Raw genomic sequence first — 25,273 nt, 5'->3', positions numbered from 1 at the left:
GTTGCGTGAAAGTAAATTGCACAAATAGAAACAAAACTCTAAAAGGTTATACAACAAAACATTGACAGTGCTGATTTCATGATGGTTTAACTCCTCTTGATATTTACTTATTAATCAGATTTGGGGGGCTGGAGACCTTTTGTGTGTGAAGGGCAGAGGGCAATTTGTGGGAACTGTTTCCCTTCCATCATGTGGGTCCCAAGGATGGACCTCAGACTAGCAGGTTTGTGGCGCTCGCCTCTGCCTGCTGAGCCATCTCACCAGCCCATGGTTTTATTCCCCAAATTCTACAAAGTAGCAGGTGGGGAATAGTGAAACAAAATTTAAGAGGCACACTTTTTTTTCCAAAGTTGACATAATCTTTAAAACATAAATAATAGAAAAGTGTCAAAGCTGAGACAGTAGTTCAACCAAACATAAAGGCAACCTAATTCCTATAGCAGTAAGAGACTAAAACAGAAGGTTACAAGATGCATGGCTAATATTCAGTCTGGATAAACGTTAGTTACAGAGGCAGGTCCTCACACCAACAATCAAATGACAGAAAAGAATTACAGCTCTAAGGCAATTCCTTAGCATAAGATTCTCTTTTTTGAGATTTATTTTGTATTTCAGTCAGATGTAGTGACACACATCTTTTGTCCCAGCACTCAGGGGCAGAATTCAAGTCCAGTTTAGTCTACATAAAGACTGCCAGACCAGCAATAATAAACATACAAATAAATGTTTATATTTTAATTATCTATATAGGTGCTCACAAAGACCAGAAGGTATTGGATCCCTGCAGCTGGAGTTACAAGTGATTATGAATGGCCTAATATGGGTGCTAGGAACTGTACTCGGGTCTTCTGGAAGACAGCATCAATAATAACAAAGGAAAATCAAATCTGTGCTGTTAACTTCAACATGCACCTCCAATATTTATAAAGATTACTAATATGAAATTTATTTTCTTACTATGCTGTGCCACCTAACTCACAGAACATAATAACAGTAAAAAACAAAACAAGAGAACACAAGAAAAACAATCAAAGAACCCTTGGTGATCCACAGAAAGGGAAATCAATTCTTGAATAATTGAGTTTGCTATGGTTTTAGAAAAGCTGACATTTCAGGGACTAAAATGATAGGTTAATGACCTCCACAAATTACATTTATGTGCACACAGTCTAAACTTCCTTTGAAGCCTCTGACATGAACTATAAGCCTTGGTGACATACCAACTACTCCAGGCCCTTGAACTTCTTCCACATCCCCTTTAGCGTTTGTTATCCTCCAGTAGCGACTATCCAACTGGCAGGCTTTCTCAGGAAGTGCATCCCTTGACATTTCAATCCTTGAAAAAAGAGCAGGGCATATGTATTTGTCTACTTTTTGTTTGTTTAAGTACTACAGCATTGAATTAACACTATGAAAGACTTTCAGAGAAAATTAATGAATCTAACCCAAAGTCCTTGTCAGCCATAAGTTCTCAAAGACATTGCTTTAATTGGGCTAATTCCCCCCCATGGAAATGCTTTCACTCAATTTATGCAACTATTATTCAGTAAGAACCAACAATTGAAAGGCCTCATTAATGAATGCAAAATAGCAGTAACAACTATCTTTGGCTACACAAATAAATATCCATTTGGCAGACACTTTCTGGATATAGTGCGATGAAAAACTTCTGAAGAACTCATTCATTCATTCATTCATTCATGCCTATGCAACACAATTCTTTTTTTTTTTCCCATTAGTTTCTAACATGCTAATTTTAGCTAAAAGCAAAATGAAGCCAATTACTGAGATCGCACTTCAACTCTGTGTCTAGATGCTACCATTCATTCCCTTATTTCTCTAGGGACCTGTCTCTGTTTTCACCCTGAGTACCCGGTAAATGCAGAAGGTGTTTCTATTTTAAACAAATCTTAATTCTAGATAGGATCTAAACAAAAACAAATATCTAAACTATGCTTGGAACATCAGGTTATCTTTCTGCCTAAGCACAGAACATTTCTAAATACAGTAAATTTAGAGCATTTGTTTTTATATTCAATCAAGTCAAACATCTAATACAATGTATGACACACATGAAACGGTCCATACATATTTATTACATTTTAAAATTGAGATAGATAGGCCACATGAAAATTTAAACGCATGGTTTTCTGTTTGGCAATGCAATAGCTCCTAAATTACATTATAAATTGAAAATAGAGCTTTAATAATTATAACCTAGTGGCTCAGTTCCTGCAGTATCTGAAACAATAATGTACACTCTAGACACATGCAACAAAAAACAAAATAAAACAAAACATACAAAAAAACCCCCATAACTTTTCAAACTTCTTTGTGAACACTGTATGGTTGAAAATTTATTAACTTTTCTGCAAACTTCAGCAAGAAACTATTTTTCAAAATGTACCTTAAGCCAGGCACAGTAGCATATACCTGTAATCTCAGTGTTCTGGGAGGCAGAGGAAGGCAGGTCTCAGTGCGTTCAAAGCCAGCCTGGTCTACAAAGCAAGTCCAGGACAGCCAAGGCTACACAGAGAAACTCTATCTCAAAACAAAAACAAAGAACAAAGTGGGCCTTAGCAGGGTGGTGAGACGGCTCAGTGCATAAAGCATTTCCGCCAAATCTAACAAGCTGAGAACCATCCCAGGATCCATAAGAGGAGAGAACCAACTCCCATAGGCTGACCTCTGGAGACTACTCACACATGCACATACAATGAATTAAAAATGTAATTTGAAGACTGTAAGTGTACTTTAGAGCTAGGGAGATGGCTCAGTGGGCACAGACATAAGTACTGGTGTTTGGAGCCCCACAACCTACTTAAATATTGGATGGACGTGGCTGCCTGCTCAAGAAGCAGAGACAGGATTCCCAACACAAGATGGACAGCTAGTCCAGACATACTGACAAGCTCTAGGTTAACTGCGAGGCCTGCTCAAGAACTAAGGTGGAGAGTGATGGAGGAAGACTGCTGACATCAACCTTACGCCTCCGCACACCCATGTACCCAAGTGCAAGCATACACACATACACTAAGAAATAATACAACGTTTTGTTTTGTTTTGTTTGAGACAAGGTTCTCACTGTCCTGGACTCACTCTGCAGACCAGGCTGGCCTCAAACTCACAGAGACCTGCCTGCCTCTGCCTCCCAAGTGCTGGGATTAAAGGTGTGTGCCTCCATTGCTGGCCTGTCCTTCCCCCTGCCCCCATTAAATAAATCAAATAAAATTAACTCTTAAATGCACTTTATAGCTGGGGATTGTAGCTCAATGATAAAGCACCCACCAAACATATACAGGGTTCTTGGTCTGATCCATAGGACCATAAACAAAGCTAAAACAAAAGCCATAAAATTCATTTACAGATCTTGTCCAAACGGAGCAAGAACAACACAGTCCTGTAATTGAAAAGTGAGTCTTATGGTTCAAATATAAAATGGTGCCAAAGGCTCATGTGCTGAAGATTTGCTTGGCTATTTCTCTGCTTCCTGGCTACCACGAAGTGAACAGCGTGGCCCTGTGGCATTATTCTACACTTCCACCATACTCTGCATCATCACAAACTCAGGCGCAGAAATGAGAGAACCAAGTAGCCATGCACTAAGCCTCTGAAACTCTAAGTCAAAATAAACCCTTGTGAAGTTGATCCTTAGGTGTTTTGTCATGGAAACAAACTGATACCCACAGCCCTGCCCTTTAGACTTCCCACCTGATCCGATACGTGAAGAAGTAGTGTGGAGGGTGTACAGAGCTGAGCTCGGGCAGAAAGGATGTGGACACTGACACTGTAATGTCTCCAGTTGTTGCTACACATTCTGGGTCATGAATATATCTAAAAAAAAGGAAATTAGACATGTTTCAATCAGCTGGCTTCAATTCGTATAGGTTTAAAGATGTGATGTACAATGCCTTACTTATACTTTATAATCAAACATCATATTTGATACAATCCTATTAAACTTGAATTTCCTAATATTGGAAAACCTTGGTGACTCTGGTTCAGTATAAACAGCAATCAAAGATCCATGGTCAGTGATTCAAACTGTGGATCAGTAAACAATCTAGAAGCCAACACGGACTTCTCTTGGTTTCAGTGCTACAAAAATTTGGGAGACTTCTGAAACTTGATTATTCTTATTAAATGGTGACTATGGACAATGAAAATATGTAAGAATGTAAACCTATTGAGCCTCTTATGCATAATGAATGGTTCCTTCCTAAGAGAGGAGCCCGTGACATATACTTGACCTACTGTTTCTGCCATGAAGTCTACTATGAACCAGCATCACCTGCAGCTCTACTACTAACTGCAACATTTGAATGTCCCAGTTAAAGATAAAAACGTTTGACCAGTGTTAGCTGTTTACTTGCTATTCACAATAAACCTATTAACTGCAAACTTAATTGTTCTGCAAAGGGAAATTATGTAGCTACTATCAAGCTACTAAATCACAGTTTTTTCTCTTAAATTTTCAAGACAAGAGAAACACTGGTTGATTAAATGGATGGTTTGGCTTTGATGTGAAAATGAGATAGTGAGATATAGGACAGGGGAGTTCACTTCTTAACCTTTTGGGGAAAACTCATCTCATAACAGATAACTGCAATAGTTAATCTTTTCTGACTAATAGTTGTTTCAATCTTAAAAGTCCCAACTGAAATACCTGAAAATCTGGTCTCTGATGATGGGGAAACCACCTGATACAACATTGTTGACATAGGATGTAAACCAGTCAGTGAAAGTAGCACCTATAAGCAAAGAAGAAGGAAAATAAGCAAAGGGAAAAAAAAAATCTACAGAGAAAGCAAACAACTATAATTTTGCTATGTTTAAGATATGATACCAAAACTAGAAATATGTATAGGTATAATTCCGCTAGTACTCTATTAGACAAATCTCTTTCCCCAATTTTTATTTATTGTGAGTGTGGTGTATGCTCAAGTATATGAATCTGTGTGTGCTTGTATATACACATGCAGAAGCCAAAGGACATCACATCCCTGTTCCATCACTCTCCTCCTTAGTCCTTTAAGACAGGGCCGTCACTGAGTCTTGAGCTAAATTGGCATCCAGCAAGTCCTAGCAACCCTTCTGTCTCTGCCCCATAAAATGCTGGGATTACAGGAAGGGGCACAGCCACACTCAGCTTATAATGAATACTGGGACTTGAATTCAGATATTCATGCTTGCACAGTAAGTACCCTTACCCAAATGAGCTACTTTCCAGCTCTTCTGTTCTCAATTCTATCCACATTACTTCTTTTGTGTTCCCTATCACCACTATCCCTGATCCTTGCCCAAATCTTGTTAGGGAATTCTAAAGCTATTTCCACCTATGTTGCTTTCTGTTTGTTTTATATTCAAAATAATTGGTTTTGTACAGTGATTTAAAAAATATTTGTCCATTGATTTCCTGCAGAACAAAGGAAACAGTTACATCTAGGAAAAAACCAACCAGGCACCTCTGTCAATGATCAGGACTCATCTTAGACACATCCTGACATACACTCAAAACATTGGCACAAGCCAGGCTCAGTCTAGACATCTTCTAGACACATGACATTGTGGAATTCTCAGCATCAGTTCAATACCAAATACAGACTCAGCTGCATAGTGGTCCTTCATATTCTCAGTGACCAACGCAAAGCACAAAACAATTATTTATTATTTATTATTACATCAACCTTGCCCATGATGTACTAAAGGGATCCCTGACAATTATTTAGATGAAGTAGGTTTAACATTCTAGGTATTACAATATAACTATTAAACCTCATCATTTTTGATAGTACAGCTATATATATGTATATATGTATGTATACACACACACACACACACACACACACACACACACACACACACACGTTGTTCAATGAATTTCTTTGTAACCTGGTTTCAATTAGCCCAGTTCTTTACTGAGTATCAGATGCTCAATTTATACAACTAATTATGTTTTTAATTACCAGAACTTAGTATTTGTTGCAATGGTGACTTTATTCTGTCTCAAAGCAGAAAAAATGAAAAAGAAAGAAACTCAGAGCCTATCTGTAACTCTCCTTATTGACCAGGAAGCCTTTAATGAACAAGCTGACCAGCTCTGCTGGGCTAGAGCTCTGATGGTCATCTCTGGAAATATGCTATACCAAGATGCCAATGAAGACATGAGCACACACTGACATACTGGTGGTGCTTATTAAAACCAAGACACTGTCTAAGTCAGAATGAGCTGAAAGCTAAGGCCTAATATAGAAGCATGCACCACATGGTAAGGGTGAGACCTTTTTAAATACTGTGAAGTCCATCACAAATCCAGACCATGTTACAGCTAAAAAGCAAACAAATAAAACAAACCTCATTTTCCCCTCAATGTTCCAATTAGAAGATAAAATTAAATGCCAATAGTTATTTGTTTACTTAGTGCTGGAGAGGGAAACTGGGGTCTTGCACATGCCAGGCACACAGTCTATCCCTTAGCAGCCCCCACATTATGAGTACATAGGGAAATGTGTGTCTACGTCAGAAATCGCTTTAGAAAGTAGATTATGTAGGAAGCTTCTGCTAGTGAGCAGAGAGTCTCAGCAGGAGGAAACTGAATGAACAGCAAAAAGTGAGCTGCACTTACATATAAACTGAAGAGCTCCCCCAAATTAGTAAGAAATACCTTCATGGCCAAGAAAAACTAGTGCCAAGGAGTTTATGAAGCATATAATTTACACCCATCATGAAGCATGATGCCCCTTTACATCTCTACTGTGACTTGTTAATTAGCATTAAATGAGAAAAAAATATAATCACTTTATATAATTGTACCTCCAATTATATTTTAGTATGCTCAGCAGAAAGTCCATGAATACATTCTAGGAATTATCTTAGTTAGCTGTAGCTATCAACTGGACACAGCTGAGAGCAGTTCTCAACCTGTGGGTCCTGATCACTTTGTGGGTGAATGGCCCTGTCACAAGGCCTAAGACCATCCTGCACACCAGACATTTACAATATGGTTCACAACAGTTATGAAGTAGCAATGAAAATAATAGTATAGTTGGAAGTTACCACAACATGAACTGTGTTAAAGGGTCAAAGCATCAGGAAGATAGGGAACCGGCCTAGAGTCACCGGAAAAGGGAGTCTCAAATGAGCAACTGCCCAGGGCCTGTGGGCATGTGCACAGCACCATTTCCTGGGCAGGTGGTTCTGGCTGTGTAAGAAAGATGCTAAGCCTAAGCCTGGGAGTGAGCCAGACTATAAGTAGCATTTCTCCATGGTTTCTAGTTGTCTCTTGATTGAATTCCTGCCCTCAGTCACTTCCCTCAGTGATAGACTGTGGCCTGTCAGCTGAAATAAGGCCTTTCCCTCCCCCAGGCTGCCCTCTGTCAGGGTTCCTATCACAGCAACAATAAGGTACTACAGGAACTATAAACATAGAGCAATTCTGCATCTCACTATCTAAAGAAAATTAAAAACGTATGTCTGTACAGGAGATGGCTTTTCTTCTAAACTGAATACAAAGAACGCACAAGGGCTGGTCCAGTGAGAGAACATAGACATAGAACTTCATTAGCCAGGAAGTATTAAGAAACCCAAGTACGAAATTGTCAGCTGTTCAAGTAACTCAAAGTTTTACCAACTCAATTTCTTTTCTAAACTGACAAGAAGAAGAGACTTTTCTGTTTCTCTTACCTATGATAAACATGTCAATAGCAGCAGGATTCCGAGCCATTTGGTCCTACGTGGGGAAAAAAAGATACAAATAAGTTTCTTCTTGTTCCTTACTATATATCTCTGAGAACAAAGAAAAAGATAAAAGTAAATTCAGTGTTCTAATCAACACTCAGATAATCCGTCTTGTTTTAACTCTTGCAAGCCAAGCAACTACCACCTTGCAAAGTCCAGCTGCAGCACTCCAGCCCCACCCCCACCCCCAAGATCATTCCAGCTGTTCTGGTTGATGGTTTACAACCCATCTCCATAGAGGAGCTCAGAGGGTACAAGATTCTTACCTGATTGTCCAGCTGTTCCCTATCACCTGGTGTATATAGAGGCAGGGAAAGACTAGGGCTGGGGCTCCATCTATACATCTATAAGGAAGTCCTCCTAACTGCTGGGTAAAGCTTTTGAGTTGTGGCCAACTGCTGGCGGGGTACCCACAGGCCTATAGAGTAGTTCCTCACCTATGACATATAGTCATTGGTTCCCCAGAGGGAACTCTGGCAGACGTGTCCATCTGTTTGCCACTGGGAACTTAAGAGGAGAGGTGGTAGTACTGTGTCTCACTTTGAGAAGGAGTTTTAGCAATACCCTTCAATTCCAACTATTATAATTTCTATGTTTAGGCTTATTCTATAAAATGTTTGGAGGCACCTCTCAATAAAATGAAAACATATAGTCTCTTTTTAAGACAAGTTAAGAAACAATCCTTCAAAAACATAATTTGCAAGTAGAAGAAAGGGCTTTGGGTTCAAGGGCAAGAGACCTGAACAATTCTAGGATGTTCAAAAATTAATTTTACACCTGAGCACGGTGGCTCACGCCTGTAATCCCAGTACTTGGGAGGCAGAGGCAGGTGGATTACTGTGAGTTCAGAGGCCAGCCTGGTCTACAAAACAAGTCCAGGACAGTCAAGGCTACACAGAGAAGCCCTGTCTCGAAAATATGTTACATATTACAGTCAAGGGCTATATAAGAAACTTTGACGATGAGTTCCTAAGCTTTTCTTGTACTTCAAATGCCTTAACATGATTCACAACTTTCCATGCAAACATGTGGTAGTCTGTACTGTTTGTCTTGTGGCAAGCCTTCCTTTTGGTATACCATATCACCATGTAAGGACGTTAGTTCTCTAGTTAAAACAGTGTATAATGCCCAGCCTGTTTTATATCCCTGAAAGCATCCGATGCATATATTTATATTATCACCAGAACACATGTTAAAGCCATAATCAAACACACTTGCTACTTACTGGACATTGGTAGAATACTTCATTTTTATTCCGGCCCTCTGCAGCTTCCACAGCTATGTACTGACTCAAGCCAGTATGTATGCAAAAAGTTAAAGGGAGACAGTACTTCAGTCCCTGCCTCTGCTGAAATCCTCCGGCAGCCGTATCAACGTCTAATAAATCTTCAGAGCGATAGTGATTTGACAGTGCCATGCTTCCCAACAACCTGAGGAGAACACAGACCCAAGTCAGGAGCAGAACAACAGAAACAAACAGTGCCACACAACTGGGTTTCATCTTTTTGATTAATAATTTCACACTGAAAAATTTCTTTTTCATTTTGTTTAAAACAAACAGAACCAGCGTCTTGTTATGCGGCCCTGGCCAGCCTGATACTTGCTATATAGTTGATTCTGGCTTCAAATTTGAGGTAATTCTCCTATCTTGGCTTCCAGAGCACTGAGATTATGGGCACTAGAAGTTACCAGCTGCACACCGGTTAGCATATAAATTCTAAACCAAGAATATTAAAACCAATAAAATTTTCATATGTCAAATTCACTCTTTTAATCAGAAAGATTCTAATTTAGATTTTAAAATTAAATTTCTAAAATGTTTGAAGTATAAATGCCAGTCTTTTTAGAAGAAACATAACTTCATTGCTTTTAAGGGACTTAGTGTGGTGGCTCACACATGTAATCCCAGTTAGAAAGACTAAGGCAGAAAGATGGATGAAAGAGTGAAAGTAGGGCTACAGAGTGGATTCTTTGCCAGCATGGGCTACAGTAGCCCTGTCTAAAAACACAGCAAAATATAAAACTCAGCACATGGCTCACACCTAAAGTCCCAGCTGTTCAGAAGGCTGAGAGAGGAGGGTAATAGGGTCAAGACCGACACGGACTACAAAGTAAGACTTTGTCTCCAAAACGTTAAAACAAAAATCTATTTTATTGTACACTGAACTTCCAGAACTTCTGTGATTTGCTATCTATGTATGTATATATACTTATACATGCACACGCACATTACAGCTAATGTAATAGTTAAAGGAGCAAACTTTCTGACACTTTATCCTGATTTAACTTTCAGCTTATCTCATGAAACCCGAGATACTGATTGCGGGTAAAGAGTCGTCTCCAAATCTGACGTCTTGGGATGTATGGATAGGGAGATAGATAAACAACCCTGTGCTCAAATTCATGAGCTATTCACCATGTTAGTTCTGGACAAGTCTTAACAAAGTTCTGTCCTCTTTTCTCTTAAAATATTATAAACTTTTCAGCTTTTTCAGGTTTCAATTCATAGGAAAACAGACTAGAAAATCAGAACCAGTCACTTAAGTGTCTCTAGACCTAATTGGCCTATTTTTCTTTCTTCTTGTTTTTTTTAAAAGGCTTTTAATTTTTATTATTTTACACTGTAGGTGTGAGAGAGAGGCAGGGTGTGGGAGAAGGAAGAGGAGGTGGAGGAGGAGAAAGAAGAGAGAGAGAGAGAGAGAGAGAGAGAGAGAGAGAGTGTGTGTGTGTGTGTGTGTGTGTGTGTGTCCTGAGCTGTCCAGTGTGGGTGCTGGGAACTTGGACCTCTATAAGAGCAGTGCTCACTCTTGGCCACTGAGCCATCTCTCCAGCCCCTACCTGCCTATTGATGACACACCCAATACTTCATTTCTGAGCAAGTTGGTTTTTCAAAAGACAGGGTTTCTCCGTGTAGCCTTGGCTGTCCTGGAACTCACTTTGCAGACCAAGCTGGCCTCAAGAACTCAGAGATCCGCCTACTTTTGCCTCCCTGAGTGCTGGGATTAAAGCTGTGTGCCACCCTGCCCAGAGTACTACACTTTGTACTATTAATAGGATATCTTTGGAGGTTCCCTGGGCATGCTCAACCCAGATTTGAAATCATTAACAGTTTCCTGTAATTTTTCACACACAGAGGAAGAGCCGGTTCCATCAAGAACAGTGCAGCATTCTTTTTGTACTCAGTGTTTTGTTTTGTTATTGTTTTGTTTTGTTTTTTTGAGACAGGGTTTCTCTGTACAGTCTTGGCTATCCTGGACTAGCTTCCTAGACCAGGCTGGTCTTGAACTCACAACGATCCCCCTACCTCTGCCTCCCGAGTGCTGGGATTAAAGGTGTACGTCACCACACTTGGCACTGTACTCAATATTTTATAAACACAGTATCTTTGAAAGTTTGATTCCATTAAAGCACAAAAGGAATAGACACATTCAATGTTTACAGCTTTTAAAACTGTAAACAATTTTTTTGTTTTGATTTTGTTTTTCAAGACAGTGTTTCTCTGTGTAGCCTTGGCTGTCCAGGACTCTTGGCTTTGTAGAGCAGGCTGGCCTCAAACTCACAATGAATGGTCTACCTCTGCCTTTCAGAGCATTGGGATTACCGTCTTGCGCCACCACACCAGGCTCGGCGAATGAATTTGATAGTCTTCTCTTACCCAAAACAAACAACAAAACAACTAAACACCTCAATGAATGCAACTTACAAAGGTTTTTTATGACAAAACTCTACTTTCCTTAGTTTGGTGTATATAGCTCTGAACAAATCATGTTCTTTTACATGTACAGTAGATATAACTTGTATCGTGTTCCTCAAACATTTTACCTAGCTTGTAAGAGAGCAAATATATCAAGTGTTCTTAACAGTTCAGTTAGATATACTCACAAATATGCACACATACACATTTCTCATGTGTCCCACAGCTTCTATCCCCAGCCAGACCTTCCTTTAATCATAATAATGTGTTAGCAGAAACAATGTTTATAAGAGACATGTTTATTTTTTATAATTTAACTTAAGCTGTAGGTAAGGAAAAAGGGGGATTCTCCCTCTCTATATACACATATACTATATAAAAATGTTTCCTTATATGTTTAGTAAAGATAACAAAGGAAAACTATAAATAAAGCGTGCCTCCATCTTATAAAGTAATGTCCATTTCTGGAAATTACTAAACATCAAGCACCTTACCCTGGCACCACTAACTTTTGCCCATTGTGGATCCGGTATGAACAGCGATAGTCATCAGGGAGCTTGCAACCGATCTGAGCTTCCACAGCATCCAGGTCTTCCTCACGTGCACCCTCTGCAAATGTACACCAAAGACAAGTATGTATGCACAGTCAGACTTCGATACAAAACAGTCTTACTACAGCAGATTCTGTTCAGAATATACTGTCAAAACATAGGGCCATGAAATGGAAATTAATTTTAAACACTGAACAAAAAGTCCTTAGTTTCTTCTAACAGGGAAAACGCTGGCACAAAGTAAAATGGAGAGGGGCACCAATGAAACGAACAATTAATTTTTCCAACCTAATATATTCATACTTTGTTTAAAAACAATTCTGGCAGTTCTCAGCTGATGTCATTCTAGAGTTTCAATGTAATCTGCTTTGAGAAATATAGGACATGAGATAGATGTAGGTTCATGCTGTGAGAATTACTAAGCTGAATTCTTTTTTTTTAAACTATTTTTATTTATTTATTATGTATATAGTGTTTAGCCTGCATGTATACCTGCATGCAAGAAGAGGGTACCAGATTTCACTATAGATGGTTGTGAGCCACCACATGGTTGCTGAGACTTGAACTTAGGACCTTTGGAAGAATAAACAGTGCTCTTAACCTCTGAGCCATCTCTCTTGCCCCTAAGTTGAATTCTTGATTGCACACTTGAAACATTCAAGCTGCCACAAATAGAAAAACAAAAACAAAGAAAAACTCTACAAATACCAAGAGAAGTGATCCACTTCCAAGCAACAGCCCCTTAGGTTGTTGGTCCAAACCTCTCATATTGAATGAGTATGACAAAACTTCTATTGAAGACATAAAAATTTTTTTTAAACAATCAACTACCACCACCACCACGACCAAAACAAGCCACAAAGTAGCTAGGTGGTGGCATATGACATGACTGTAGCCCTAGGAGTTGAGTGAACTCAAAAAAGAAATGACAGAAACAAATAATCAAACAAACAAAAACATGAGGTCAATTAAGTATCTAGAATCACCTTGTTTTTAAGCAACTGGCAATTCTAAAACAAATGGCCAAGAAGCTGAGCCCAGCTTTAGGCAATGGATATAAAAATTGGGTTCAGAGTCCAAAAGGAGAAAAGGATCTGTTCAAATAAAGAAACAAATATGGGCTTGGCCAGGTTATAGGAAGTCAAATCTTAGGGAAAAATGAACTGGAAACAAACTAGTCCTCCAGACTAAAAGCTCAGCTTTTCCAGTTTCACCAACCCAAAACCAGACTAAGGTGATCAACCCATTGATGACGGGCTGCAAAAGCAGAAGGAAATCTCTAGAAGAAAAATTACCCTAACACCCAACTGGTGCTTTGAAATCACTAAAAAAAACTAAGTTCAACTAAAGAGTAGTCCAAGAGCCAGATGTGGTGACACATGCCTGTGATCCTAGCCACAAGTTTTCAGGATAAGACATTAAAAATCACAAAAACTTTCAACTAGTAAGGCTCAGTGAAAGGCACACAGTGATGAACTCAGTGATGGACTAACATGCAGAGACTGAGCTGGAGCCCAAATACGTTCCCATAAAAGGGAGAGGGAGATTATGACAACTGTCTAGGAAGTAGGAAACACACTAAATTCTATTCGTCTTAATTTCGGTAACTCAATTCAGTAATATTTCATTTCAGTAAGTAAACGTGCTTCTTGTTTGTTTTGTTTTTCGAGACATGGTTTCTCTGTGTAGCCTTGGCTGTCCTGGACTCACTCTGTAGACCAAGCTAGCCTTGAACTCAGAGATCCGCCTGCCTCTGCCTCCCTGAGTGCCTGGACTGCAAGCATACACCAGCACATCTGGCAAAGATTCTTCTTTTAATCTATATTGTGATCGCTAGAAGGGAAAACAAAGGAATTAAACATAATTAACAACATAAAAAAGGGGTTAGAGAGATGGCTTAGAGGTTAAGAGCATTGGCTCTTCCAAAAGACCTAGAGTTCAATTCCCAGCAACCACATGATGGCTCACAACCATCTATAATGACACCTGGTGCCCTCTTCAGGCCTGCAGGTGTTACATGCAAGCAGAGCACTGTATATATAACAAATAAATCTTTTTTTAAAAAAAGACTGTAAAAGCAAAGTGAATATATTTAAATGACATGGTTGAGTTCAAATACACTGGTAGATAAATTGAAATCAATAAGCCAAATAATCTAATGAAGAGGCAGACAGGTAAAGGGTGCAGTGCGGAGGGGGCATGGGGGGGGCAGTTAGAATGTGTTAGGCCTCAGTTTCAATGGCAGCACCTAAGAAATAAAAAAATTCTACCCAAGAGAGTCATCTTAATGTAGACACAGAAAAAAGCTAAGATGGCTCTACTCAGATCACACAAGATATATTTTAAATCAAGATAGTTTTGTTTTTTTGGTTTTTTTGGTTTTTTTTTTTAGACTTTAGGCATATTTATTTGGCAATTTTTTTTTTTTTTTTTTTTTTTTTTTTTTTTTTTTTTTTTTTTTTTTTTTTTTTTTTTTTTTTTTTTTTTGTTTTTTTTAATCTCAGTTCTTTAAACCCTCTGTCAGGCCAAATTTATTTATTTATTTATTTATTTATTTAGTTTATTTATTTATAATATATTTTATTAGTTTATTCATATTACATCTCAATTGTTATCCCATCCCTTGTATCCTCCCACTCCTCCCTCCCTCCCATTTCCCCCTTACTTCCCTCCCCTATGACTGTGACTGAGGGGGACTTCCTCCCCCTGTATATGCTCATAGGGAATCAAGTCTCTTCTTGGTAGCCTGCTATCCTTCCTCTGAGTGCCACCAGGCCTCCCCATCCAGAAGACGTGGTCAAATATGAGGCACCAGAGTTCATGTGAAAGTCAGACCCCACTTTCCACTCAATTGTGGAGAATGTCCTGTCTGTTGGCTAGATCTGTGTAGGGGTTCGAAGTTTATTGCACGTATTATCCTTGGCTGGTGCCATAGTTTGAGCAGGACCCCTGGGCCCAGATCTGCCCACCATAATGTTCTTCTTATAGGTTTCTAGGACCCTCTGGATCCTTCTATTTCCCCATTCTCCCATGCTTCTCTCACCCAGAGTCCCAATAGGATGTCCTCCCCTCTGTCCCACTTTCCTGGTAAGTGAAGACTTTCATAGAACATGCCCCTTGGGCGAGTGTCCAGATATAAGTGAGTATAGAACATTTGATTCTTTCTGCTTCTGGGTGAACTCACCATTATGATCATTTCTAGTTCAATCCATTCAAGATAGATTTTAAGTCAAACAGCTTTATTAAAACTAATAGAAAAGTTTTATAATGATAATAGAAAAAGGTTAAAATCACTATGCAGGCATAGAATGTATTAACTTCCCACTGCTGCATGCAGTGTTAGCAGCTTAAAACAATACTCATGTGTTTATTTTGCAAGTACATGTGAGGCTAGGACAGTCCAGGCAAGGCTCCTGCTTAAGAAGCTCTCCCCGACAGGCACATACCTGGCCCCTCTGCTCTAGGCTTAGCTGAGAGGAGGTGGATTACACTGAGCCCACCCCCTAGGAAACCAAGCCAGGAATTCACTTATTATTCCTTTCTGCAGATCAAAGCTACAACTGGATCCTCTGTTTAGATCGCAATGTTGAAATCACGGTGTCAATTGGGGATGCTAGCTCATCTTACACATTTTTTGCTTCCAATGCTCTTCCAAGCTCCCTGAGTGTATGCAGAACTCAGCAACTGCAGTTTTTCCAATGAGGCTTTCAGTGCCTAGAAGGCACCTGACAGTTCTCCTCAATACACCAGTTTACTTATTCAGAGTCAATAGGAAGAACATTGGGAATCTCTTTGCCTTCTAGAAAGCCCAGGTAGTTCTGGGAACTTACTTGATTAAGGCAGGCCCATTCAAGCTAATTTTCCTTTAATTAACAAATTCAAATTCAATTACTTGGAATCTTAACTATACCTGCAAAATCTTCTCAACTTTTGTTTAAAAAGAAAATATTTATTTTAAATAATTGGAATAGATTAAATAACAGGAATGAAAGTAATCTGTTATATCACTGCTTATACTCAAGGAGAAACAACTATACCATTAATGTATACCACGGCTAAAAATCCAGGATAGCCAAGGCTACACAGAGAAACCCTGTCTCAAAAAAACAAAAAAAACAAAAAAAGAAAAAAGAAAAAAAGAAAAAGAAAGAAAGAAAGAAAGAAAAGAAAGCAAACTGAATAGAAGCTAGTAGTAGTATGTTGGATAAATAACATGCATGCTATGTGCTACATGTTAGACTATTTAACGTGTAAGATTAAGAAAAACACCCATAGTTAACAAGAAGAGAGACATAAGGAAATATATATTTACATTACAGCAAAATAAGACTGGAAGAGATATTCTGCTATGATAAGCCAAATTTGTTTTTATCTTGGCTCTACTACTTACTATGGCTCTCTCTGAAAGATCCATTTGACCTTGTTTTCTCCTCAAAAACAAAACAAAACAAAAACAAAAAAAAACCCCAAGACAACCCACCTGAGGGAATTACAGAAAGGACTAAGTGAAAGGTTATGTGTGTGTTTATTTATAAAGTACCTACTGCTTTCAATAAATACTCATCTACTCTTTTCTCCCTTTACCCACTCATAGAGGAAGCCATGACAACTTACCAGAAGCCAAGATTACAGTGTATCTCTGCTGCTTACTAGTTACTTAACCTCAAACAGGCCACCAAATTCTCTTTGTATGCTTCCTCCAATATGAAACAAAGGTGCTAGTAATTAATCAGGGTTTAGTAAATTATAGCTGAGAGGTAAATCCTTTTCATTAAAATCCAGCCACCCCCCATTTGTTTCTGTATTGTCTATGGCTGTTTTCCAGAAACAACGGCTTAACAGCAGGGTTAAACACACGAGTCCCACCAACTCTAAAATATTTACTGTTTGTTCCTTTAAAGAAGGATTATTAAACTCCCAACTCAATTCTAAGCCAATAACACAAGGAAAATACGATTTGAAAATACACAATTAAGAACATCAATATAAAGCTAGGCACAGTGGCACACACCGGTGATCCCAGTATTTCTTGGGGAGGCAGAGGCAGAGGCAGCCAGGTCTACAAAGTGAGTCCAGGACAGCCAAGACTACACAGAGAAACCCTGTCTTGAAAAACCAAAACCAAACCAAAACAAAGCCACAACCACCACCACCAAAAACCATTCATATACCACAACCTCAAGATGCTCCATAAAGATTATCCCAAGTCAAATGCCTGCTAACTTCCCTTTCTATCTGACACCTTAGAACCTTAACACCGAATGAGGGCTGTGGCTCCTAAGGTCAGCAGCGAGGTTCTTAACTTAGCTGTGAAGCTCATAAGCCAGAAACTTCTAACACCTCCAGCACTGTAGACATTCTAGGTTAACCTTATTCCAAAACTCATGACAAGCCCTAAGAACTGGCCCCTCGCAGTGGAGCAGGCGTGGCCAAGGAATCCACAGCCAAATGTAGATAGACACAAGGAGCCTAGGAATAGCAAAGGGCAAAAGAAAATGGAGCTCTAGGTCTACCTGAAAGAACAATCAGACTGAGTCTCACGCTCCAAATGCCCTACTGCGGAGTGACCCTTTAAAGGGACCTTAGGGTCTTCTGAACAGAACGGGCTGAGCCCTCCAGCTTTGCCCACAACTGAAGATTGCACTTCCACATGAGGCCCTAGTCAGTTCCTGACTTTGCCTTTTACTGTGTGATGGTAAAATTGGTATTTTACTCCCTAAGAAAATATGATCCATACAAAGAGAGGATAAGTCTCTTCCTTATGGGATTTTGGAAAGTAAATGAAGTGATATAAAACATTTAGTTTAGTGTCTACCCTTGTGTTTACTAACAGCTATTATAAACTATTACCTATTTTACTTATCACCACTGCATACTTATTTTCAGATTATGCTCTCTTGAAGTAGCTTACCCCCATGCCAGGTGAATGTTGATACTCATTTAAGATATTAATGTCGGACTCCTAGTGTTCCACCCTACTCCATCTACTAAAACCACTTATTCTACCTTCTAATAAACCCAGATTTAAGCACTTTCATCATGAAATCATGCTTTGTCTGAAAGTAACATTTTCATGAGAAAGCACAGTGGAAATCTGAAAGAGAAAAAAAATGCTATTTTAAAAAGGCTGGTTCTAATGAAAGAGAATCAAAAAGAACAGATTCCAATTTTAGTATAACAAAACCACAGCATGTACATGGTTTTACTTATTAAGTCTGAAAAACTTAAAGTGGAAAGCAGATGAGCTGTTATAAATGTATTTTTATAGGCATTAACAAATCAAACAGAAATGACTTGTTAACATATCTAGCCATGATTAGACAATAAAATAGAAAGAGCAGATTCTGGGGTCAAGCAGACCTCAGTTCAAATCTTAGTTTCATTACTTTATAAATTCCAAATAAAAACTTTTTTCTTACTCTGTCACTCTTATATTCTTAATGACCCATGTTCTTTTCTAACATCTGCCAGACAACAAACAAGGAAAGGTGCTGATAGAAGTTTTCAATTAAAAACCATCTTGGGCTAGAGAGATGGCTCAGTGAGAAAGCACTCGTCAAATAAGCATGAGAAGCGAAGTCTGGACCCCAGCAGCCCATGCAAGAGGAGTGGGTGTGGCAGCCTCAAGAACCCAGCAACTGGGAGGGAGACATGACCACCTGGTAAACTGGATGGCTTGACTAGCTCAACAGCAAGCTCAGGAAGAGTCTCAACCTCAGTAAATAAGTGGAGAACAATCCAAAAAGACATGTGGCCTCCACACAGATGTGAGCACACATGTGAACATGTATACACAAATGCATAGCACATAAATATAAACACAAAACAATAACAACAATCTGTAGTGACAATTTTGTAGTTTTGGTGGGGTTTGTTTGTTTGGTTGGTTGGTTTTTCAAGACAGGGCTGCTCTGTGTAGTCTTGACTGTCCTGGACTCACTTTGTAGACCACGCTGGTCTTGAACTCACAAAGAGTCATCTGCCTCTGTCTCCCTGAGTGCTGAGATCAAAGGCGTGTGCCACCATGCTCTGTTTAACCTTGGTTTCTTTAAAAACACAGACATATTATAAGAATGTTTTCATTTTAATCCCAGGTGTGGGGATATGGAGCTGTTTTGGACTGTCCACAGCAGCTAACTGTGTTTTCACCTCATGCTGTAGCAAAGGCTTGGTTTTGCCAGCTAAATTGCAGATGCAATTCTGGGCATTTTTCAGAGGGTATGTAAATGCTAGAGTCCCTGATAAGTGGGGTGGGTGGTTGCTGGTTGTAAGGGGTCGGGGGGGGGGGGGGGGGGGGGGGGGGGTGGTTGTGGTTTGTTAATAGCTGTGCTAAAAAAAAAAAAGAAATTAGATTCAGGAGTATCTCTCTCTCTTTCCCTTCTATCCTTCTTTCTCTCCTATCTAGTGATAGAGGATGAAACTGGGGGAATAAAGGGTGGGAAAAAGAAGAACCCACAAAGTAGCAAAGACCAGCTGCAATAATCACCTTTAGGACTGAGAGTATGGTTCCATGGTAAAATGTTTGCCTGAAATGCATAAGGCTTGGGCTCAACTCCCATCACTCCAAAAATTAAAAATAAATCATAATGGCTATTCTCAAGCAATCTTAGATTTGTGCCTTTATATAAAACAAATATAAAGATAAGGTAGAGAGGTTGGAGAGATGGCTCAGTGGTTAAGAGCATTGGCTGCTCTTCTAGAGATCCTGAGTTCAATTCCCAGCAAGCACATGGTGGCTCACAACCACCTATAATGTGATCTGATGCCCTCTTCTGGCATGATGGTGTACATGCAGATAGAGCACTTATATACATAAAAAAATAAAATCTTAAAAAGAAAAAAGATGAAGTAGAGCTGGGTGTGGTGGTGCACACCTTTAATGCCAGCACTCAGGAGACAGAGGCAGGTGAGTCTCTGTGAGTTCAAAGCCAGCCTGGTCTATAAAGAGAGTTCCAAGACAGCCAAGACTACGCAGAGAAGCCCTGTCTTGAAAAACCTAAATAAATAAATAAATAGGAAAGATAAAGTAGTTCAGCTTTTTATTCTAATAACCATACTGGTCCCCAGGCAAACCAAAAAGGGCGAGATCCTTTGAACAATACCAGCATTATACTTCCTTGGCTACTAACAAATGTGAGCAGTGAGCTAGAGGAGGCTGGATTAGCCCAGACACACAGTGAATCCAGAGCTATTTAAACAGTCTTTCTATACTAACTAAAACATGCATGGGGACCCCGTGTTTCCAGTACCTTTCAGAGATAAAACCATCCGAGGACACCTGGGCTCCAAGTACTTCTTGAGGTCATCCCAGGCCTTTTTAATAGCAGCATAATGGTCAATGTATCTTCCTATATCTAAGTAAGTATCTATGAAGAGAGATTTCCAGCATTGATTCTTCCGGACTTTCTCTTCCCTAGATTTAAAAAACAAAATTAAAAAATCTTTTGAAATGATATTAACGTACCTTTTCCTTTTCCTTTTTCTCTTGAGCTAGGGTCGTGTGTAGTACAGGCTGGCCTTCAACTAGCTGTGCAGGTAAGGAAGCCTTGAACTTCTTACTCTCATGCCTCCACCTGCCAGGTACTAGAATTAGAAATGTGGACCACAAACCCAGCTTAGCATATATTTTTGATATTTCCCAACACATTATTATTGAGGGTTTGTGATAACTCTGCCTCTTATTTTCTTAACCTATTTGGCTACAAAGGTAACCAAATAGCAAGAAGTGATAATATCAGAAACTTTTACAGTTACTACTGTCATGATAGGGTTTCTAGTCACTTATTTTCTTACTTTCTACTTAATTTTTTCCAAGTTTCCCAGTTCTTAACAAAACATATCAATAGTATGTCAGTACAAATTTCAACTTACTCTTAAAAATGTATATGTTGAAAAAAAACTTTTTTGAGACAGGGTTTCATGCAGTTCTGGCTGGCATGACCTATGACCCCTGCCTCTACCTCCCAAATGCTGACGTTACAGTGTATATGCTACTAAACCTGGCCTCAATTATAAAAATACGAAAGGCACATGTAGTTGTCCCATTTTTGAGAATATTTAAAACATAATGGCATAATATTGCCCTAGGACAGCTACACTGGATCAGCCAGAGAATCATAAATCAAAACAAATAGATGATTCAACACCTTTCCTTGCTTTAATTACATAAAGATTTATTGAATGTTCACTTGGCCGCTGAGGACATTACAAAATGTACTTTTTCCCCCTTCAAAAAGTAGACAGTCTAATCATGACCCTTTAGAGAATGAAATATAAACTTAACATAGAGGATAAGCAACCACAAAGGGTACTTGAGAGTCCTGTTAAGTGAGCTCAGACTTTTCCTACAGAAAATGCAGAGCCACTGAAGGGCGTAAGAGAAAGATGAAAGGAGGGAGGTGCGGCTGTGGTTTGAGAGGCAGGAGTAGATTTAAGGGTGAAAACTAGGAGCATTACAGAAGACTTAGGAAAGTTCTGAAGTAGTCCTGGTGAGGGGCAATGAACTGAAGAAAGCTGTGGTAACCAGGTGAAGGGAGAGAAGATGGGGGCCGTGCAGAAGCACTAACTAGAGGGCTGGTGAGTTAAGTGAATCCAGGAAAGAGTGAAGACCTAGGATGACTCCTAATTCTGACTTGGGTTCCCAGATGGGTGCCATTATGAAGAGTAGGAATGTAGAATCAAAAGTTTCGATATGAAAGAAAAAACAAATAAATCAGAGCAGAGGTATTTTGTTTCTTTTACGACTATCTATAGTTCAGGTTAGCCTCAAACTCAGCATCATCTACCACAGTGCCCCCAAGTGCTGGACCACAGATGTGTACCACCACAACTGACACTAGGTGTACATTTTATTTGGTTCCAGTTTGGTTTGGGGGAAGGGGAAAGACAGAATAAAGCATCTTTTTATTAATATATAGTAGTAATATAAATACATACGGCTATTATCAACACAACTGGGAATATAACTAAACTGCAAGATGCTTTGCTTAGGATGAGTGAGGTCCTGGGTACACCCCAGCACTGTAAAATCTGAGCTTCTGATTTTTTAAAAAGTCTTTAGTTCTAAGCCTTTAGATGTTATTTATGGAAATTGTTTCTGTACTTCTAAATCCTTATACCTCTGGTTCTTGATTTATAAATTTTACATGTATCAGGTGATGCCCCAAAGTAAAAGTTGAGTACATAACAACATTTAAAAGCCCCCCTTCCAGCGGGGCGCAGTGGCGCATGTCTGTAATCCCAGCACTCGGGGAGGCAGAGGCAGGCAGATCTCTGTGAGTTCAAGGCCAGCCTGTCTACAAAGCAAGTTCAGGACAGCCAAGGCTACCCAGAAAAACCCTGTCAAAAAAAAAATCCCCTTTCTTCTTTGTTCCTTCTCCCAATGCTTGATAACTGTAATTAACTTTTCCTTTGGTAGAACAAAGACTTTTGGCTTTAAAAAATATACTTAGACCCAATAGTTCTCACCAACTTTGGCGGCCCTGACTCCCACAACTGAAGAAACATGTGAGGCATCTCTGCCTTGCCTTCTACTTCTCTTAAATCTCATTGTCATCGACAGTTTTATTCTGGCAACGTGGTAACTTTGACTGGACCCAGTAACAGAAACTAGGGTTAGAAAGGAAAACCAGTACATACTAGTACTATGGTAGCCAAAAGTCAGGATTCAAAACTATATTACTCTGCATTAGAGGCTGGGAAGGGGAAAAAAAGCAAGGGGCAGTGAAAGAAATTTAGCTAGAAGGGAGAAGTATTAGCATGCAATGGCTTAGGTTTACTTAAATTTACTGTATGTTTTATAACATGTTATAAAGAACTAAAAGAAAAGTTTTGGAAAGCTTCAAATACAATGAAATAATATACATTTCAGGAGATGGAAATGTAAATTAGCCTGTCACATTACACACTGTATATGTGGCCTGAATTATACTTTATCCATAAACATAAACAATTATTGTATGTCAATTAAAAATTACTCTAGTGTAGTAGTTCTCAATCTGTAGGTCACGACCCCTTTGAGGGTCAAAAAAACATTTCACGGCAGTTACCTAAGACAATCCTGAATATCAGATATTTACATCAAGATTCATAACAGTAGCAAAATTACATTATGAAGCAGCAACAAAAATAATTTTATGGTTGGGGTCACAACACGAGGAACTGTATCAAAGGGTCACAGCATTAGGAAGGTTGGGAGCTATTGCTCTAGGGCCAAGTGTGGTAGTTCACTCTTATAATCCCAGCCCAGAAGAGGCTGAAGCAGATGGACTGCCACGAGGTCAAGGCCAGCCTCAACTAGAGAACCAGTCCCTGTCTCCAACAACAGTGAAAAATTTTACTAAAAAAAAAAAAAAAACCCAAAACAAACAAAAAACCACACACACACACGAAAAAAGCACATACCATGTCCTACACTCACAAAAGAACAAATGTCCACAGAATACTTACTCAGATATCAGCCAGTATTTTTTGCAATGTCTTCTCCACAGTGGATCATGAGTTGATAGCTGGTTAAGTCTTCGACTGACATAGCAACAACTGGCAGTAACCAGATTCAGTTAGTATAAAAGGGGGAGGAGATTGAAAAAACAAAGATTAAAATAGTCATTGTTAAATTTTCTTTGACTCATTTTTATTTTTATTTCTACTTACTACCCATGTAGCTGCAATGCAGTATCTTTTTTGTTTGGTTGGTTTTTTGTTGTTGTTTTATTTTATTTTATTGCAGTATCTCTTAAAATATATTTAATGTGTGAGTTAGTATAACTGCCCTGTGATTAATAAGGAAAAAGCAACATACCATCTCAGGTTCAGAGCAAACTCCTAATAGATTAATACAGCTCAACTTAACACAGTTAAGCAAATAAGCACCAAAACCGTTAGAGCTTGGCAACAGGTTGGACACTTGGCAAAATTAGACTGTACTAGGCAAGAAAGAAGCTGCAGTGTGCTGGATGAGTCTGCAGACAAAAATAGTGTTCAACTCCACTCATTTCCATAAACATTTATGGAGGGGCCATGTCACTTCAGCTTTAAAAAATCTGGTTACTTCCTAAAGCTTTGAACTAAAAACCCTTTCTCACAGAGGCTACATAAATACTGGAGAACATGATCTCACCAGCCACACTTCATGCAGCCTGCCTGTCAGTCATTATTACCTTTAGCAAAAACAAACTTTCTAGTTCTTCTAGTTGGACAGGCTACACTACTGTTAACAGACTCACTGGCCTTTCAACACTGTTCCCTTCACCAGGACGGAGCTGCACTCTGCTACACGTCATGGCTTCCACTGAGTTGGTCATCTTGGCCTCCACATTCCTTAGGGGTGCAAGATATTTATTCCTTCCTAAAAACTCGGCCCCTCTTGTAATTCTGCACTTATTTGACGTTGCATCTTGTCTATAGTACTCAAGCAACATTTAAAAAGATCGTATCTCTCTAATTCACCATTGTAATCTGACATTTAACTGGCCCATGGCAGGCACTCGGAAAAATAATCGACTGAACAAACGAATATAAAAATACATAATCCTTACACCCTAGAAGCGCACACTCTGTCATGACAAGCTGTAGTTGAAGAAGATATGGGAGAGTAAGGTTGCCAAGTTAAGCAGAGTGAAGTGTTGCAGACAAGGAGCGAAGCACGCACATTGTGCAACTGCCTGGTGTGCCCTCTTCTGTCTGCGTTCACTAGAGTGGACTGTGCGAATATGACAGTGGAGAGACGCCTGAAGGGCCTTAGATAACGAGCTGGAGGCCCATGGCCTTAAACACTGCAGAACTCCAGGCTACAGTCGGCACACAGGGCGAGCATGGGCTCTCCCTAAGGATAATGGACTCATCTGTCTTCAGAAGATAGGTCTGGCCAGCAAGCAAACAAAGAGGGCTGTCTATATAGGAAGTTAGAGCAATAGGATGTTTCAGATGAAATCAATTTGAGCTGGACAGCCTTTCCTACAGAAAAACTTTCTCTGTATCAGCCCAGCCCAAGTAGGGAAAAATGTGTTTTCTGGAAAAACAAGTGTTAACAAGTGTTAGCAGGTAGGAGTGGAGGCCACGAAAGAAAACCCAGGAAATTCCTCTGCCAATCAACTGCTACCTGTAACTTCAAGAAATCTGTACCTCTAAATGGCCTCTAAAAACAGAGGACACAATCATCAAACGGCCAGGATACAGTAATCAATCAAAAACCAAAAATGTGTCTTCCCCATAAGAGACGTGGAAGCACAAGAAACCCAGGCCATGCTGTCAAGGATGTAAACAACCCTGACACAAGGGGTGAGAGTGACAA

The 25,273-nt window shown here is 39.4% G+C and overlaps 1 protein-coding gene and 1 non-coding gene across 2 annotated transcripts in view; both read right to left on the bottom strand.

The window, feature by feature from the left end:
- The window catches only part of Fbxo3 (F-box protein 3), a 31,949-nt gene that overhangs the window by 5,764 nt on the left and 912 nt on the right, over positions 1-25,273 (bottom strand). The window contains exons 2-9 of the mRNA XM_051144262.1: positions 23,431-23,520; positions 20,232-20,395; positions 11,926-12,040; positions 8,963-9,167; positions 7,684-7,729; positions 4,667-4,751; positions 3,712-3,834; positions 1,221-1,336 (exon numbers count right to left, since the gene is read on the bottom strand). Of these exons, the coding sequence (XP_051000219.1) occupies positions 1,221-1,336; positions 3,712-3,834; positions 4,667-4,751; positions 7,684-7,729; positions 8,963-9,167; positions 11,926-12,040; positions 20,232-20,395; positions 23,431-23,520 (944 nt within the window). The remainder of the gene's footprint in view (positions 1-1,220; positions 1,337-3,711; positions 3,835-4,666; positions 4,752-7,683; positions 7,730-8,962; positions 9,168-11,925; positions 12,041-20,231; positions 20,396-23,430; positions 23,521-25,273) is intronic.
- On the bottom strand, positions 15,363-15,501 carry LOC127188734 (small Cajal body-specific RNA 21). The gene has a single exon (XR_007830581.1). It is a non-coding gene; the product is annotated as a small Cajal body-specific RNA 21 (non-coding RNA).

The sequence above is a fragment of the Acomys russatus genome, chromosome 4 (genome assembly GCF_903995435.1).
Source record: "Acomys russatus chromosome 4, mAcoRus1.1, whole genome shotgun sequence".
In the NCBI taxonomy this organism is placed as follows: domain Eukaryota; kingdom Metazoa; phylum Chordata; class Mammalia; order Rodentia; family Muridae; genus Acomys; species Acomys russatus.
Note: the sequence above shows the minus strand (reverse complement) of the source record. Positions and strands in the feature narration are given on the sequence as shown.